This window comes from Erigeron canadensis, chromosome 7 (assembly GCF_010389155.1).
Source record: "Erigeron canadensis isolate Cc75 chromosome 7, C_canadensis_v1, whole genome shotgun sequence".
NCBI lineage: Eukaryota > Viridiplantae > Streptophyta > Magnoliopsida > Asterales > Asteraceae > Erigeron > Erigeron canadensis.
This window is the reverse complement of record NC_057767.1, coordinates 330447-349246: the sequence shown is the minus strand read 5'-3', so window position 1 is coordinate 349246 and position 18800 is coordinate 330447. Positions and strand designations below refer to the sequence as shown.

The 18800-nt window shown below is 31.4% G+C and overlaps 1 protein-coding gene across 1 annotated transcript; it reads left to right on the top strand.

Annotated features, from left to right (window-relative positions):
* The first annotated feature begins 12097 nt into the window (after positions 1-12097).
* LOC122607001 lies at positions 12098-15379 on the top strand. The gene has a single exon (XM_043779918.1). The coding sequence runs from the start codon at positions 12113-12115 to the stop codon at positions 15242-15244; it is 3132 nt and encodes a 1043-aa protein (XP_043635853.1). The 5' UTR covers positions 12098-12112; the 3' UTR covers positions 15245-15379.
* The last annotated feature ends 3421 nt before the right edge of the window (positions 15380-18800 follow it).

Here is an 18800-nt window from a genome sequence, read left to right as displayed (position 1 = left end):
TAATTTTTTGTTATAACTTTATTATATGTACTTTATAACAATGACATATGTGTTGTAGTTTATGATGTTTTAACATTTAGTTTTTTTTTATATATATAACTTTTGTTTAATTTATTGTTTTTTTTGTCTTTGTATATACAATAGTTTTCAACACTTTGTAACATTTAAACTTTTATAGAATATTTTTTATAAATCTGTAATTTTTTTAATATTCCATTTATATATTCATCATTTCTTTAAGTTTTTGCAATTGGTCTTTTATAAAAAAAAATTGTAATCAAATTTTCTTTTGTTTTCTTTTGATTTATGCGTTTCTTTATAAAATTTTTACGAAAGAATAATATTTGATAATGCAGACATTTTCAAAAGCCAATACCGCCCATCGGACGGCTCGAGCTACCTAGTTGTAACTATATGTACACATATATTTGTTGGTCCCAATTAATTACTTAAACATTTTCATGCAAATAAATTTTTTTTTTAAAACAACCAACTAAAATTTTTATTAAATGAGCCTGGAATATACGAGAACACCAATATGCAAACAACTTTAACCAAAGCAAGTACCATACAAAATAACATAGGCATTCTAACTCAAAACAGGTTCTACTTCTACGTACTAAACAAAACTGGTTAAAATAGGAACTAGTTTTGTAACAAAACAATTGGATATAAAAAGAATAAAAATATTCCTAAAATTTTTTGGGCAATCAATGGAAGAAACAAACAAAAGGACAAAAGAATCTCTAGGTTTTGCTTTAAAAACAAAAAGTTAAAATCTCAGATACTTGCAAAAACCATATTTGGACAATTGTATGACTCACTTCACTCGAATCATGATATATTTTAACTGTATATTCACAATTTCCATAATAATGCAAACAAAACTTAAGTCACAATCAGATCAAATTGTATTATATACTCCACCAATGGCGATATAACCTTTAGAACGAATCTACATTGGTTCTCCAATCAACACCGACCACGTGTGTGTTGATTTCTGAAATTACAAGATTATATTATCTTCCTAGATTGACACATTTTTGACAGAAGAAGTCCATCATTGCCAAAAAATATTTACATGTTAAAGTTTAAAAAAAGGAAAATAGATGAGCTATAATGTGGAGATGCACAAATCATGCCATATCCAGGTTAAAATTGTAATTAATTAGAGCATAAAACCATGCAGAGTTAGAAACTTTACAAAATCTTTAGCATCTTGATCAAGTAGGGTACTGAATTCCTCTTTTGGTTAACATAAATTAACCCTTTGGTTAGCAATAACCGTCGTCAATGGAGGAACTAGGCTTGAACATGACTCATAACTCAGTGATTTTTACACTAATCTGATAATCTAATATAATTACAATATTCACTAAATTCTGAAGGACGACAGAACTTCATTGGGGAGTCAATTGTGAATGTTAGTACATAATAACACTAGCAAATATTGATTAATAATAAAGATAACTATGTATGTATGTAAATGTAGTCATTTAGAGACAAAACTTACTTACCATACATCGAATTCCAAAATGGAAACACTACTAAATATGAACTTTTCTTATTGGATTTCACAATTAAAATAAAGATAACTTTTTTTAAAAAATAAAAGACTTTTGTAGGTTAACAAGTTACTAGATGGTCAACCACACTCAATATTATACACAAATCTCCTATGAAGGTTATTCAAAAGTTAAAAGAAAAGTTGCATGTGGTTGATTGATCGGTAATTTGATAACCTACGAAAGGCTTTTTTACTAAAAAAGAAAACAAAAATACGTCCTTTAATTTTTAGTTTTTTATTTTATATATATAAAAAAAGAATACCTTGAATGAAAAAGGGGAAAAAGTTTACAAATGTTTTTTTATAAAATGAAAACAAAGGTGTTTTTTTGTATGTCTAAAGACACACTAGACCCCATTCTTTTTGGGATTTAATTACTTTGGAGAAATTATACTTAGTCATCTAATTAACAGAGTTTCAATAGATAGGTGGTTTATTGGTTCTGATTGTTAATGCTTGTAGTATTAACAACCTTTTCAATGGCCGAATATGATACATCATCCAGATTAAGGCAACATTAGCAAACATTTTCATGATAAGGGCAAACTAAAGGAGTTTATGAAAAATTTTCGCATGTCATACCGATAATTAAACTAACCGTAACCGAAAACTTAAATCAAGTTTAGGATAGATATGTTTTTAACCTGAATTCATTTTCCAATTATATTGCTTGAGAAACAAAACTCAAAATATTATAAGTTGAAGTAATTTTTCTCGTTTTTTGGGATGACACCGCTATATCAACACCAGCGCCTATTATTTCTTTTTTCCGTTGTCCACTTGAGAGTATGTTTAATGCGCATAATAGATAAGAGTAACAACACCTAGGATAAGCATTGGTAACAAAATATTTAGTTCTCTTTTTTTATTGTTAAAGTTCAACAAAAAAAAATGCACATGTGAAAAGAAAAATAATTATGCTACACGCTATATTAATTCTCATTGAACTCACATCTCCAAAACCTACCATCGATATTCGATATCTAGAATAGATATCAAACTTGTATGGAAGATTATTATCAGAGATTCAGAGAGTATTAACGGCCGTATAGTGCTTGAATTTAGAGTTTTGTGGGCTGGTCACGGCCGTATCTGGGCTGGGCTGGGCTGGGCTTGATGTTAGTAAAAGAGAATTGAATCGGGCTAATGGGGCTAATGTTGGGACTAGAACCGAGTTACTTACTTATATTTGGTGACCTTCTTTTATAAACGAGAATGAGGGATTAAATGATTATCAAACATAAGATGACACAAAATATGGAAGTTTTCATTGTTTAAGGATGATGTTTATCTTTTTTAAAGCATGTACCCGAACCCGATGTTTATCATTTTATATATAAAGATAAAATAGATTTTTGTTAAACTAAATATTATAGGAGTATCATGGATAACTATATTTTAAATCGTACTATACCTTTTTTTTCGTTCGTAAACAACAATAATGATATTATGGAAACGCTTAGAGCATTATAAAACCCTAATAGGCTGGCAGAGCACTGATATCTTAAATCTTTAATTAAAGCTTGTTTTTTGGGAAAGTATGGTTGGAGTTCAAGGAGATGCAGGTTTTACCCCAAATGACATTCAATGTCGTAGATGTCGTGTCGTTTGGCGATTTTAACCGAAGGTTTACTCTGTGAACTAATGCGGTGACATCTTGCCCGGTGGGTATAAACTCCACATGTAGAAAAAAAAAACAAACGTTAAGTAATAAATTATAGTTTTTTTTTATTTAATATTTGTGATCATAAATCCTAATTATAGTAACATTAGTCTCTCACTTCCATTAAATTGTTCATTCATGGAAACAACTATATATCCCAAATCCCAATCCAAAACGGCTTAAGCCCATATAAACATCTCCGCTTAAACCTCTCCTCTCTTTATATATATTTGGAAACTCAAACCCCCTTTTTTATGATTAAATTAAAACCCTTTTCTCTATTCATAATTTTCGTTTGATCCTATCACAAATTTTCTCTGAATTCCTCCAACCCCACTAAATTTTCACCACTTTCACCAGAACTTCGCCGGAAAAGTGTCGCCAGGCGCCGGCAATACCCACTTCGCTGGAAAATCAAGATTCTTCCCCTGTTTGTTTTCTTTCAAAAAATTGGTGTTTAGGTATGTAAAATTTTCAAACAAACATATATATATATATATAATATGTATATGTGCAATTTTCTTAGATCACATTGTTACTAATTTTCATATATTATATTGCATTGTTTCTATATTACTGTATTTTGTGTTTTCTTGTTTCTAAGTTACTTATATTTGATATTTGTATTCTTGATATTAATTTACATTGTATTTATATAATCTTATATATATGTGTATGTGTGTGTTCTTGAATTTCAGAATTGAAAGTATGGAGGAGAATATGGAAGAGACTAAAACCACACACATTCTGCCATGTTGTGACGACAAAGGCAAACCAAAGTGTTTTATTTGCGGAAAATATTTCAAAACAATGAGGCCTCTTTATGAACATATGAACTATGATCACAATGATTCTCAATGGTGGAAAATTCTACTCCAAGAACCCAATTCGACAATCATCGTTGCTCTTCGTACGCTTCTTGATGATCCTCCGGTATCATCTAGTTCTTTTGATGATCATCAGTCGAGTGACGAGAGTTTGGATGAATGTCACGACGACGCGTTTGAGATGATGAGAGACATGCCTAGATGGAATGTGAAGAGAAGGAGAAGTGGTCCAGTGCTGAATGGTTTGAATATTGCTCTTACTGCAAGATTATAAACGGGATATATGCTTGTTCTTTAGTAATTCATAATTATGAATTTTGGATCATACATGTTTTGAGAAATTTTGGAGTATTTTTTTTTTTTCAAATAATGCATGAATAGGATGAAATTCTGCCAAAACTAGTAAATTTTTGCTTTTGGCAAGTTAATTGGGTTTTTTAGATAATTTTGGATTATATAAATTTGTTATTCATAATGTAAATGATATATCAAATGTTTCTTTTTCTTTCACTAAGTTTAACTTCATTATGTATATCAATTTGTTTCTTTTATTTGTGAACTAAACATACATTTTTTATTTCAATTTTACCATCTATTACATAAACAAATTGTGTCTTGCAATAAATTAAGGGTTTTGTTAATAACAGCCCTTAGGTTGTCATTAACAATTAATTGGGTGCATAAAAATTTGTATCTTGCTATTAGAAAAATCAGGGGGCAGTTTTTAATATATAATGTACAAGTTTTTAAGCATGTAATAAGTTGTTAGTGACAACCCTAAGGCTGTCATTATCATTTTTCATAAATTAAACACCTAACTAGTAATTAAATTATTTTATTCAAAATTTATTTTCTTACTCTTACAATATACAACTAGATTATTGTCCCGCGTAATACGCGAGATAACGTATTTAATTAGTGACAAATTATTGTTTCACAATATCATACATTGACAACTACAAAAAAAAAAGATGTTGAAAATAGATTAATTAGTATCATGATGTCAAAGATGTAAATTAATTAGTATCTTGCTGTAATGAGTTAATATGCATATAAGCAAATTTTTATTGAAAACTATCGCATTTACTGTAACAACCCTCAATTTCCAATTAAGACTATTTACTTATACTTATCTAGGTATCGATCCGTAGAGGTTTATTAAGAGAATTGTCGTCTAGACATTTGGGGCTTAGTGCTAAATGCCCTCTAGTACAGTGAAATGCCTTAGAAATGCTATAAACAGAAACTATAATCATTCAAGACAATCTCATACTATATTTAGTTCTAATTGAACTTCATGAAAATGTCAGTGAACCAAAAATTTAATTTCAAGGAGTTAAATCATAAGAATAACTATGCAAGACTCACAAGATGAGATAACAACCCAAAAATTTCTTATGGATATCCAACAGTTCAAACACCAAGTTAATTAAAGTACATATGAGCACAAAAATATAATGACCATCTCAAAAAAATTTTATTTATAAATCTTATTCATGCAAAAGAGTGGAATAATAATAAGTAAATATATGTTTGTCTAATAAAAATGCAAGATTATAACTAAAGAGTTAAGTAACAAATCCAAGATATAAAATGTATATACACATACACGGATATATATATACACACATATGAACACAAAATATATCTTAAAAGTCTTCTACCTAGTTAATTTAAATGTCCATACATGCATCCATACTTACATACATGTTATACAAATACATACACACTTAAAATACACTCCAAAAATTCAAAATCCCTCCTAAAAACACCACCCTAAAACCAGCCCCCTCCTCCCCATACACTTCACCCAATCAAAATATAACTAGATGTTTCATCCTTACACTCCCAAGACACCTTTGGTTACTACAACACTTCACACCATCCTTCACACTCCACCATCCTTTTCACTCTCACCAACACACACAATATCTTTCTCTCTCTTAAATTTTCTGCACTCTTCCTCCATTCTCTTCTTCAAATTTTCAGCTCCAATAACAAAGAAAAAGGCAAGAGAAATCAATCTAAAGTTATAGTAATAATAAGGGTTTTTAAAGGATTAAACAAGGGTTGATTCAAGATAGTTTTAAGGGTTATTTCAAGCTTGGAATAAGGGTTGTTTAGAGCTTATAGGGCCACGGAATTTCTGCCCAAAATCACTTTCAAATCCGAGTTCATCAAGGGTATAAATCTTCATCTTTTAATTTAATCTATCTTGTTTTTATATATACTAAAAGATCTTTATCAAAGACCATGTTTTTCTTTGATTTTCTTCTTGAAAATACACTTGATGAAGGCAAGTTGATAGAATCTTCTTCCTCATGCTCATGCATGTTGAAATCTAGAAGAAAGATTCAAGGATTCAACTAGTTTATGACCCAAAAGTGTTGTTATAGATTAAATAACTTTTAAAGTGATTTTTCCTTTGAAATATGGTCATATTTTTATATATTTTGATGAATATATTTCTGGAGTTTTTCATAAAAAAATATGTTTTTAAGTTGTTGAATTGAAGTTGGATAAAGATTTGTTGTTAAAATGATGAGATAATTACATGCATGCTTGGATTTGCACTAGTTTAAGTTGTTTTGATTTGAGATTTGAGATGGGACTTTAATTGATGATTTCATATATAGTTTGATGTTAAAATACATGTTAATAATCTGGGATTTATGAAGTTAGTACAAGAAATAAGGATTTTATAAGAATTCAAGACCAAACAATGCATAAAAGTCACTAATCGAAATCACAAGAACACAAATATAAATTCATCATCTTCATCACATGATTTGTCCATAAAATATGAAATAAAATCTGGAGAAAACACTAATGAAAGATGAAGAGATGAATTAGGATGAACAAAATGTATTGGGTTTGCCAAAATAAGTATTGGGTGAAGCCATAAAGTAAAGGCATGCATTGGGCAAACAAAGTAAGTTGACAGAATCCATCTTCTGTCTTTGAATGGGAAAACTGGGCATGTGAGGGCATTTTCAAGAAATACTATCAAAATAAAAGTTGTAGACAAATGAGTTAAGATTAACCTCCAACTGGAATTACTCAAAAATACTGAACCAAACGAAAGATATGATTTTTCTACTGAAACTGGTCAAAACTGTAATTTTGTATGAATATTTTATAAACTTTAACAATTTTTATCTCCTAATCCATAAAGTTACAGGAATTCATACTTGGTGGAAAGTAATTTCAATGTGTTGTGAACTTAAAATAAAATCATGGGATTTTTCTAACAATGAGAACATCAAGAACTTTTATAAAACTTCTGATGTCGCAAGCAGTGCCCATTCGGGACAGTTCGTGTTTGGATAATTTTTACGGACACCAAACATCATCTAAAAATTCACCAAAAATTCACAAAAATACTAGATACATATAAGTCACTGTGTAAAAATCATGAAGGTCCAAATAATTCGTCTTGACCCCAAAATAATAGCTAACATTTCTTAAAAATAAAGTATAAAACATAAAATTTGTAAGTAATCTTATAAATGGCATAATGGGCTATGTAATGAACTAAGAACCATAATGGGCTAAACCGGCCCAAATAATGAACCCATAAGGAACACAAATCAGTAGGCCCACTTGGCCCAATAAGCCTTATAGCCCAATAACCACTATAACCCATTATGCACCTAACCCAAATAAGGTAAAGCCCAATAACTAATGTAAGCCCAAAACATTTAAAAGCCCATGACACCTAAGGCCCAATTGATAATGGCCCATAACACTTAAACGAATTTCATGAGATAAGTGTAATCAAAATAAAACAAAGATAATTAAGTGAGATTGACATAAGTAATTATGTCAACCAAGCTATATATTGATATCACAAATGTTAATTCACGCTAAAATCGATTACACAACAAATGATGAACAAGGATAACATAACTTAATACGATATTTCTACATGATGACCTAAGATGCCAAGTGAAACCACAAATGAAGCCAAGTTACCAAAAATCTAACAACTTATAACTACGCATGTCATTAAAGTAACCTTTTTCACCATCAATCGCTACAACCAAAACAATGCGAAGGTTGGCAATATACTTGGATTCCACAATTGATAGCAACATAATGAAAGTGGCATTTCTAAGTGATGGCTTAAGATAGGAACTTACGTGTATTAGTCCTATCGTAGGGATAGTCTTGGCTTTCAAATGTGATTAAGAAACGTGACGGATGTATGATGGAGCGATTGATGGAAAGTACCCATTTTGGATAAGTGAATATAATATGCGGCATATCAAGGTGAGTCATAGCCCCCTTTCAAACTCTTTTATGTGTTTTACTTTCGGGGTGAAAAGCATGATAAATGAAACTACTTTCTATATATGCAATGTTTCTTGAAAGAGAGTTGTTATATGAAATGATTCTTGATATATGAGTATGAAATAAAATTGTTTCGTATGTTCATGAAAATAAAGGATTTATGTGATGAGCTTGAGTTCTGTCAAACCGCGGCGTTCGGTACACTACTATTTACTCCGAAAGTGGAGGCCTGTAGTTAGTTAGTTGCGCAACTAGGTTTCGTCCGCCCACCCAAAGCGTACCGTTGGATGGTTGGTTGCCTTCGTGACAACCTCCACTTCTAGTCTGGCCCCCGGGTGTTCTAACTACCTTAAGATAATCGGGCGTCTCCATGGCACGACCCATTATCATCATTGTTATTATTATTACGGCACTTGATTGACAGCTTGTGCTATGAATTGAATTATTGGATTGTAATCGGACTTGAATAAAATGGTAGTAGTAGTGGCTCAAGCATTTACTCATCTAAGATAATGGAATTAGACCCTTGTGGTCATATGACAAAGATTTATTTATATGGGTTATAATGAGTTGAACAAATGATTATCAAAGGATGAATTGGAAATATTCATGGAAATTGGTGATATTGAAATGATTTTGGTAACCGAATAATTTTGGTATGATATACGATTAATCTATTTATATACTTTTTCTCTCATGATGACTTGACAAATGAGATCCTGAAATTTTACTATAGATTCTCCAAGTCTTGATATGACATTATGGTATTTGGAAACTTGATAACATGATATGAAAATTTTGTCGATCATATGGTTTGGATATTTCGAAATGTAATAGTAATCAGTTTTTCTATGTATTAAAACGGTGATGTACCAAGATTTATATAAAAACCTATGCACTCACCAACTACGTTTTCGTAGTTGACACTTTTTCTTCATGCTTTTCAGGAAATAAGCTTAAGTATTGAGGATTTATATGCTTCATGATTATTTGCGTTGCCCTTTGGAGTCAAAGATCAAACCTTGTGATAGGCAATGGAATCCGCCTTGATCATTGTAGTATACTACTTCATGTGCTTGTTATTTCTTTCGCGAACTTAATATTCAAGTACGGTGGACGCATTTGTACTTGGAAATTGGTTCACATGCTTGTACATTTGTAAATTCTTTTATCAAATAAAACTATGGTGAATGTTATCTATAATCCTTTGTTTTGAATACTCGACTTTCTGTACATCTCATTGTTCCGCCTTAGTTGGAGTGTTACATTGACGATCAAAGTTAATGTATGTTTGTATAAACAATTAGTAACACTTCAAATTATTGTATCAAGTGATAGTTTGAAATTCAATATAAACAAATTTGTTTAGCAGAATATAAATAATAGCTCTTAATGGATTTGACTTCTCTTTAATTAGTGTAACTATATTAGTCATTTTTTACAATTTTCACATAGTTTAATGTTTATATAAATACACATATAAATAAAATTTAACAAAACAAAAGTAGTTAGCATTTGAACTACGTATGTTTGGGTTATAACCAAGTAATATCAAAAACCCTCTTAATTATCCACTCCTACAAATTTCGAAAGTATGATTTATACCCTGATGGATTTCCCAAAGGTTTAAGATCTTGTCAATTGCTCACCTTCGGAAAGTTTACTTTTTATGTTTATAGTTAACCTTTAGAATTTTTAAAATTAATTTTACATTAATATATTAAGAGTTTCGGATTATGTACTTATAGTTTTTTTTTAGAATTTTTCAAAGTATTTTTGTAAAATCATGGTTGAATTTTGTTATTAATATTAATAATATTTGAAACAAATATTGGGTTTATGTAAGAAATTTAAAAAACTCAAATATTTAGGAAAGTAAAATTTTAAACTTTTAATATTTACTTTAATTAACATCACTTATGTAAAAGCAAATTATAATATAATAATCAAGATTTGAAAGTTCATAATATAATAAAAGTGTTAAGTAAAACATTTAAATTTATTAAGAAAAACATATAATAAATAACTTATTAAAAAGTGTTAAGTAATAAGTTTTTCAATTTGATAGGATCAACAACATAGACAAATGTTCATTAAGTGAAATAAAATATTTCAATTGGTTAATTATTTAAGAAAATCGTATTTTTGTATATATAAAAGTTAAATTATATTTTCCCACATATTACGCGAGACAATATAAATACGCGAGACAAACATATAATAAGTTTTAATTGCTTTTATATATACTTGGCGTATATCATATATTCATAAAATATAATTTAATTGTTTCCATCAGTTGTAATCTGACAGTTCTTTATATTACCATAACTATGAATAATAATGTAACTATCAATTTTTTTTTTATATTTATGTTCTCAATTATCTCGTACAACGTACGGGTTTAATCTAGTATCAATTATTCTTTAATTAATAAATTAATAGTTATCTATATTGGTTAAATAATAATCAGATAATCTAAAAGACTTTAATGTATATAATACAATTGTAAACAATTTGATAATTTAATAGTACAGTTACAATATGAATTCATACATGCATGAATATATATATATATATATATATGAGAAAAGTGAGTATGGGGTTGTCCCCCATTTAAGCTTAAATGAGGAACCCCTCACATACAAATATTAAATATTTGTTTGAATTTTAAATAAATGCATGGCCCTTATGATTTTTATGATTATAAAAACCAAATATGAGGGGTTACCCATCTAAACTTAGATGGGGGACAACCTCATACTCACTTTCCCATATATATATATATATATATATATTAGTTTATTATGTTTACATATTACACTGATCGATCGATCTATGGCTTCCTACGTATATATATACTTTATTAAGTATACAATATTTAATTATTTAAAATACAAGGACTAATATTATGTTTTTTTAATATTAGTGATTGAATATTAATGGTGGAAAGTGTAAATTAGTGATTGAAAACAAAAAAATGTAAATTATTTAAATTAGATGGACTAATGTTGTGTTTACTTAATATTAAATTTGGTAATGGTACTATTATTTAGATCTAAGGGTTGTAATTAAAAGTTGAAACTCATCTAACGGTCCTTGTTTCTCCAAAAAAAAATTTAGAACCTTGTTATATATATATATTGGTAAATACAATCTACAATATAATATTGGTAATATATTTTGATAGAAATATGGAAAATCTTTTTAAATATTAGCTTAAAATTCTCTTAAAACTATAAAAAGATGATATGAGTTATCTACTAATTTTCTTTTTTAATCTTTTGACTTTTTACATATTATCATCTCATAATTAAGAGAATTTTTTAAGTTATTTAGTTACATGGATTAAAGTTCAAAATACACATTTGACAAAAGTCACCCTAAAAAAGGAAAACGAAAATCATAAGACAATCACATCTTAACCAAAATTTCAAGTTGACTTAAACTTCAATCTTTCTTCTTTTATTACTCTCTACCCTACACTCTCTGATCAATCATTCAATCCATACATCTCAAATTTTACCAAAAAACACTCCAAGATTTAATCTTTAATCATAATCTCAAAAGGGTTCTTCTCACTGGTTAGTTTTACAGTCAGTAAATTCAATTTTAGCTATATTTATTGCTTAAAGTTTGAAACTTTTTTGATACCCAAGTTTCATTTTCTGCTCTTGATCGAGATTCTGCAAAAGGGTATTCAAAAACGATTGAATCTTGGTAAGGTTTTTGTTTTATTTTGTTATTTTTGTTTTCTTTTTTACCATGAAGTTAGTTTTTATTTTAGGGATTTTTGTGATTTTTATAAGTAAATTAGTGTTTGGATTCATTGGTTTTGATGGGAATAGAGTTAGTGGTTTTGGATCTAAAAATGAGCCAAGAATGATATTTAAATATGATAGAATTGATGAAGTTAAAAAGGCATGTTCTTCAATTATACCCCTTGATACTAATAATAGAAAGCCTTATGGAAAAGGGCTATTTAGACTTAAAGATAAAATGTCATTTGTTAATGGTGATTGGTGGCAAGATTTAGATAAAGCTCCATTGATGCCATTTGATCATAAACAACCAGTTGGGTCAAATGGGTCATTTGAGCAAATGTCGCCGATGAACTTGATTTCGTTTTGGGTTATGGATGTAGACCGAGCTCATAGGTCCAAGAACTCTGTTAGTGTTAATGGGATATTGCAGCTTGGGATAACAATAGGAGGTTTATTTGGGTTGAAGCCGTATGAGGATAATCCGGCTTTTAAAATATACCCCGAGCATTCAGAGTTAACAATTTCTTTTCAAGGGATTGTGTCAGAAACTGATGAGAATAATGGGGAAAATGTGATGTGTTTACTTGGTCAAACGATGTTGCCATATCGTTATCCTGATTCTAGCAACCCGTGGGATTGGGTTAAGGAACCAGGATATATAAACCAGCCACCTCTTATTCAAGATGATCAAATTATGCTTGTTCTTCGTTACCCGAAAATGTTTAGTTTGACAAGAAGAGGTATTTATGGTAGCTTGAAAAGTTTGAACCTGAAAACAAGCCAAAAGTATTTTGATGAAGTACACATTTCTGCATCTTTAAGTGCTTCTGCAAATTATGAGTTTATTTCTCAAAGACTCGTAGCAAAAGCTTGTGCTCCATACCCTTATAAAGATAATTTTTCAAATACGGGGCTTGGGATGTATAAGGGGGATGATTTCTGCCTTATTCTTGAACGGTTTACAGGTCAGGACCCGTTGACCATTGTCCCAAACTGGAGATGTAATGGGACCTATGAATTTTGTAGCAAATTGGGCCCGTTTGAGTCTGACGAGCATATAAAATCGACTAATGGAAGCTTTAAAGGTGTAAGACTTGCTTTTCAAGATATTCGATGTGAAGAAACGACTGTAAAGGGTCAAAATGGTAAGTTCACGAAAGTTGCTGGGCTTATTAGAGTTATCCTGCCATTTGAGGATCAGTACAATGTTGCTCAGAGAACTGGACTGAATAATATGACCCTTTCAGTTGAAGGGATGTGGGAATCGTCTAGTGGGCAACTCTGTATGATTGGCTGCCGTGGAATCGTTGATCAAGACGCGAGCAGCTGTGATTCACGTATCTGTTTATACATTCCTCTCTCGTTTTCGATTAAGCAAAGAAGCATCATTCTTGGAACGATTTCGAGTGTTGATGAAGATAAAACAGGTAATTCATCTTATTTTCCTTTAGCTTTTGAGAAACTGGTCCGACCTTCTGAGCTATACGATCAGTACACAGAGTCAAAACCAGTTTATGAATACTCCAAGATTGCGTCAGCTGGAACCGTTCTTGAGAAAAACGAGCCTTTCAGCTTCGGAACCGTGGTCAAAAAGTCAATATTGACTTTCCCGAAAGTGGAGGATGCCGCTTCGTATCTAGTTGGTTTGTCTCTTTTATCTGAAGATCTCACACTGCACCACCCTGCAGAGCCAGAATCTGGCCCGAATCGTTTCTCAAGAACAGATTTACAACTGGAGATTTTATCAATCGGTCCATTATTCGGTCATTACTGGTCTCTGCAAAACGATTCAATTGTAGAAGAAGAAACCCCGTACCGTGGTAAAAAAACTTACACCGAGAGGGAGCTGTTATTGAACATATCAGCTCAACTTAGTCTCACAGGCTCACAATATGGGAACTTTTCTAATCTTTTCGTAGAAGGACTGTATCATCCACTTGTTGGGAGAATGTATTTGGTTGGTTGTCGGGACGTACGGGCCTCGTGGAATGTTTTATTTGATAGTATGGATTTGGAAGATGGGTTAGATTGTTTGATTGAAGTTGTGGTATCATATCCTCCAACCACGACCCGTTGGCTTGTGAATCCAACTGCTAGTATTTTGATATCAAGTCAAAGGAATGAAGTTGACCCCCTCTTTTTCAATCCGGTCAAGCTTCAAACTGTCCCGATTATGTATCGGGCTCAACGAGAAGATATCCTTTCTAGAAGAGGCGTAGAGGGGATCTTACGGGCTCTTACACTTTCCGTAGCAATTGGTTGTATTTTAAGTGAATTGTTTTACATCAAAGAGAATTCAGACTCGGTCCCTTATGTCTCAATCGTGATGTTAGCAATTCAAGCAGTTGGGTACGGGATTCCACTTGTTACAGGAGCCGAAGCGATTTTTAAAAAGTCAAACTCGTATGAAGATTCTTCGGTTCTCGAGAAAAGTCAAATGATTCAAGTTATAGATTACACAGTGAAGATTCTTGTATTGGTTTCATTTTCGTTGACATTGCGCCTCTACCAGAAAGTTTGGAGATCTCGGGCCAGGTTACTCACCCGGGCTCCACTAGAACCAAACCGTGTGCCATCTGACCGAAGGGTCCTTATCATTTCAGGGCTGATCCATATACTTGGGTTCATATGTGTTCTAGTTCTCCACAAGCTACAATCATGGCTGGTGGAACTCGAGGAATATGTCGGGCTGGTTCAAGATTTATTTTTACTTCCACAAGTTATAGGTAACTTAATATGGCAGATTAATGTCAGACCATTACGCAAATCATACTTTTTCGGGTTAACTATAATTAGACTCCTCCCCCATATTTACGATTACATTCGGTCCCCAATCCCCAACCCTTACTTTTCTGAAGATTACGAGTTTGTAAACCCACATCTCGATTTCTACTCAAAGATAGGGGACATAGCAATACCATTAATAGCAATCATTCTTGCGTTTATTGTACATCTTCAACAGAAATTCGGCTATGAAAAGCTCGTGCAGATACTAGATTTTGGAAAGTTTAGGGTCTTGCCACGACGGTCTGTAGCATATGAGCGGTTGCCCCCAGTGACTGCGGAGGCTGAGATGACTTCTGGTGTCAATGGAAACAGAAGAGCAATGAGAAAGGAGGACGACATAGAATGAACATAATGAGGTTTAGATGTGGTTTGCATGGTTTTTGGGTCATGTTGTATTATGTTCATTTTGTGACACATTGAAACTTTGTATAACTTCACTCAGGTTTTTGAATATAGTTTTCATTGCCACTTGATGCTTAAAGTTTTCAGGTTACAAACTTATAATAGATGTTATGATACCTGTAAAACCAAATAAACCTTTCATCAGAAGCAAATATAACTAGTCTGCAGATTCTTTGATCAGCGGGCTGGTTTGAAACTCCTATTACGAGCTATTTTGTTTTGAAGTTTTGAAAGACCAACTACATAGGATCAGGGGCTGTCGATGAATATCGATTATTACCTGCTAGAAATTTTGTAGTACTTTTTCGGACCCTTGTTGATCTTTTTTACATTTTTTGGTTTTTGGTATGAAAGTTGGGAAATGGTTGCAAGTTTAGCCCGAAAGTGTCAACCGGACCAAAATGATAAACCATTTATTATATTTTTATAAAATCGATTTGACACCATTTTTGTGGGTCACTAAATGCATTTTTTTTTTTTCTAAACGAAGTTCTAAAGGCATTCATTAAGGTGTATTAATTAGTTGTACATTTATCATAAAATTTAGGGGATGGGCTTTTAATATGGAAATGTACAATCCTTTTATGTACGTTAAGTTAAGTGAAACCCTAAGGACTTTTTTTTAGCATTTTCCTTTTTTTTTAATACTTTTAGTCTGCTCGATCTGGTTGTTCAAATAGGACTAAGCTTAAAGTTCCAGTCTTCCATACAACGACTCGCCAGCTATATAAGCCCACACATGGACCACATTCGTAGCTTGCGGTGTTGAAGTTTGAACTCGATAATCCTTGATATGCTTTGTACATGCATGCAACTCAATTATTCAAAAAGAGAAACAGAAAAAAGTCACCGTGCTCAAGGCGGTTTTCCACAATGCAAGGGAAAAAAAAAAGTGAAATATATTTTTTGTGTATTTGTTTGAACAAAATGAAATTGCTAGACAAATCTATATATTTTGAAGTAAAAATATGATTATCTATATTATATTATAAAGCAGATTCTTTTCAGATCTTTAACATTGAGTTGAAATTTTCAATATTGATCTTAAGTACATCCCCAAAATACCCTCTCATCTATTATATATTTATCTAAAATAACCATAATACCCTTTTTTTCTCCTCAAATCTCAACCAATCATTTTTTTTTCTTTCCTCCATAAATCTTTTATTCCTCCAATTCATTCAAAAATCTTTTATCTCAAAAATCATACATCGATAAATTATAAAAATTGTATGGATGTTCTTAAAATTTCATGCTCTTTCATTAGAGATGTCATTCGATATACTTTCGACAAATTTTTAAATCTGAGGGCGGAGCCCGTATAGCTAAGGCATTTGATTATCATACTCTATGACATATCAACTCCTATAACCTATCACATTCTATGACCTAGGTATCACCACCACTATCTCACCATCGCAACGCGCAGATACTTGCTCTCGTTTATATAACACTTCCCTTGTTCCAACTTTGACGGGTGGTGTTGATAACTTTTGGAGAAGGCTAAAGTTATAAAAATATGAAGAAAGAAAAGTGTAACATGTTTCACTTAGTTGGGTAAAATATCAACGTCATTCGCATTAGTAACGTAATTCGAAAGGCATGTAAAATATTGTAAAGCAATCTAGAACTTCCATAATACAAGCGTTTACCAATACTATTTCTTCGTTCCATTTTTCTTTTCTTCAGAAACATGTCAAAGATTTTTTTACTTTTTTTTTTTGTTAAATAGCAATTGAATCACTGATTTCGCTTAAAGATGAAAGTCTAATTTTTTGCCGTAATAATGATTAAATTCAAATAAGATGTGATACAATTCCTAGATTCACACGTAGAGTGCAAGTGTCATTAAATACTTAAAATACTCACCATAAGGGTTTTTTATCAACAACCAAATTTTATTGAAATAAATGAACCTTAAAATTACAACAAAACACTTGGAATTGTTATCCAAGTGGCCACGAAAAATCAAAGTTTAACAACGCTTCGATAACCAAAGATAAGATAAAGAAACAATCGAAGAAAATACCTCGTCACAACTCAGGCTTTTTGGATTTGAAGAAGACATCATTTCGCTATTTCACACACAAAACAAATTCCTCTAACCACGTTTTTAGCGCACTTCGTTCTCTGAATGGAATCAGTCCACAACCAAGGACGACTTTACTTTGGGGGCAGTTTGGTCAACTGCTCCCATCCAAATTTTGTTACAATATAAAAAATTTATTTCAAGGTATATTTTGTGCAAAAGTAACTATTGACAATGTATGTTGCTCATCAAAATACCATGCTTTGTATAGACTCATTTTCTTGTGTTCAATGACGGAATCAAAATTTAAATTGACTTTTAGCACATTTTATGACTGACCTTGCATCGGTGTAAAGTAACAATCATGACTAAGTCGTTATGATTTTTAGTATTTTTAAGATTATCTCTTTGCTATTTTTAACGGTTTTTATGAGTTTTCTTTTTATTAGTTGCATATGTATATATTTATAAGTTCTATTGTTAGTAAATTATCTTGAAAAACTTATGGTTAATTACATTAACGATAAAAAAAAAAAGTACCTCATTTTTATAAAAAAATTACCTCATTTTTATAAAACCGATAAAAAAGTACCTCATTTTTATAAAAAAAATTACAAGTAGTACATGAATATAACGACCCGTATACCCGGACAACTAATAATAATCTAGTTCCATTATGTTAGTGCCGTTTAACTGGGAAGTATGCAAGACTTAAGATTGGACCTAATGGGAAAGACTCGGTTCTATTGAAGTGAAGCCACCTCATAGAAGACTCGAGCTCTGAGACATCCACCATAGTCAAAAACACAACTGAGCAACCCTTGTACGAAGGTTTGGATTTCCTATTGACTTACTGTTAAGCAATGACGTCAAGGGTGAGGTGTTAATTTGACCAAATTAGCTTGGCGGCTTGGCCTACTGAAAAACCATTAAAGTTTAGTCAAAGTAAACAATGGCTATACTCTTCGAGTGATGTGGACCTAAAAGGATTGTCATTTTCCCTCACTACTAAGACAATTAATCAACCTAGACTAGACAAATACAGTAGAATTATTTATTTAGCTATTTAAAAGTGTTTCCTACCACAAATTTCGTTCTATTTTATCTTTAAAGAAACAAAGAGAAGCAAAAATATAGGCACCAAAATCCAGTCGCCGACATAGATACAACTCAAATCAAGACAAAGATGAGCATTGCTTAAAACTTGAATCTAAAGATAGATGTAATACATTCATTCACCTTTTGTCTTTCTATATAATTACTTATGATTTCGTCAAATACCTCGATCATATTGTTGAGTTCATTTTTCTACGTTTTAATCATTTTCCATATCAACGATTCTAAGTCCAAGTAGTTCAGGTGAGACACCCAATACAAAATCATAAGTTTAAGTCTCGCATGTGACAAAAATTGAGTCTTATGTTGGACAAAATAAATGGTAGGTTATTTCATTTGAGGAATAGAGATGATC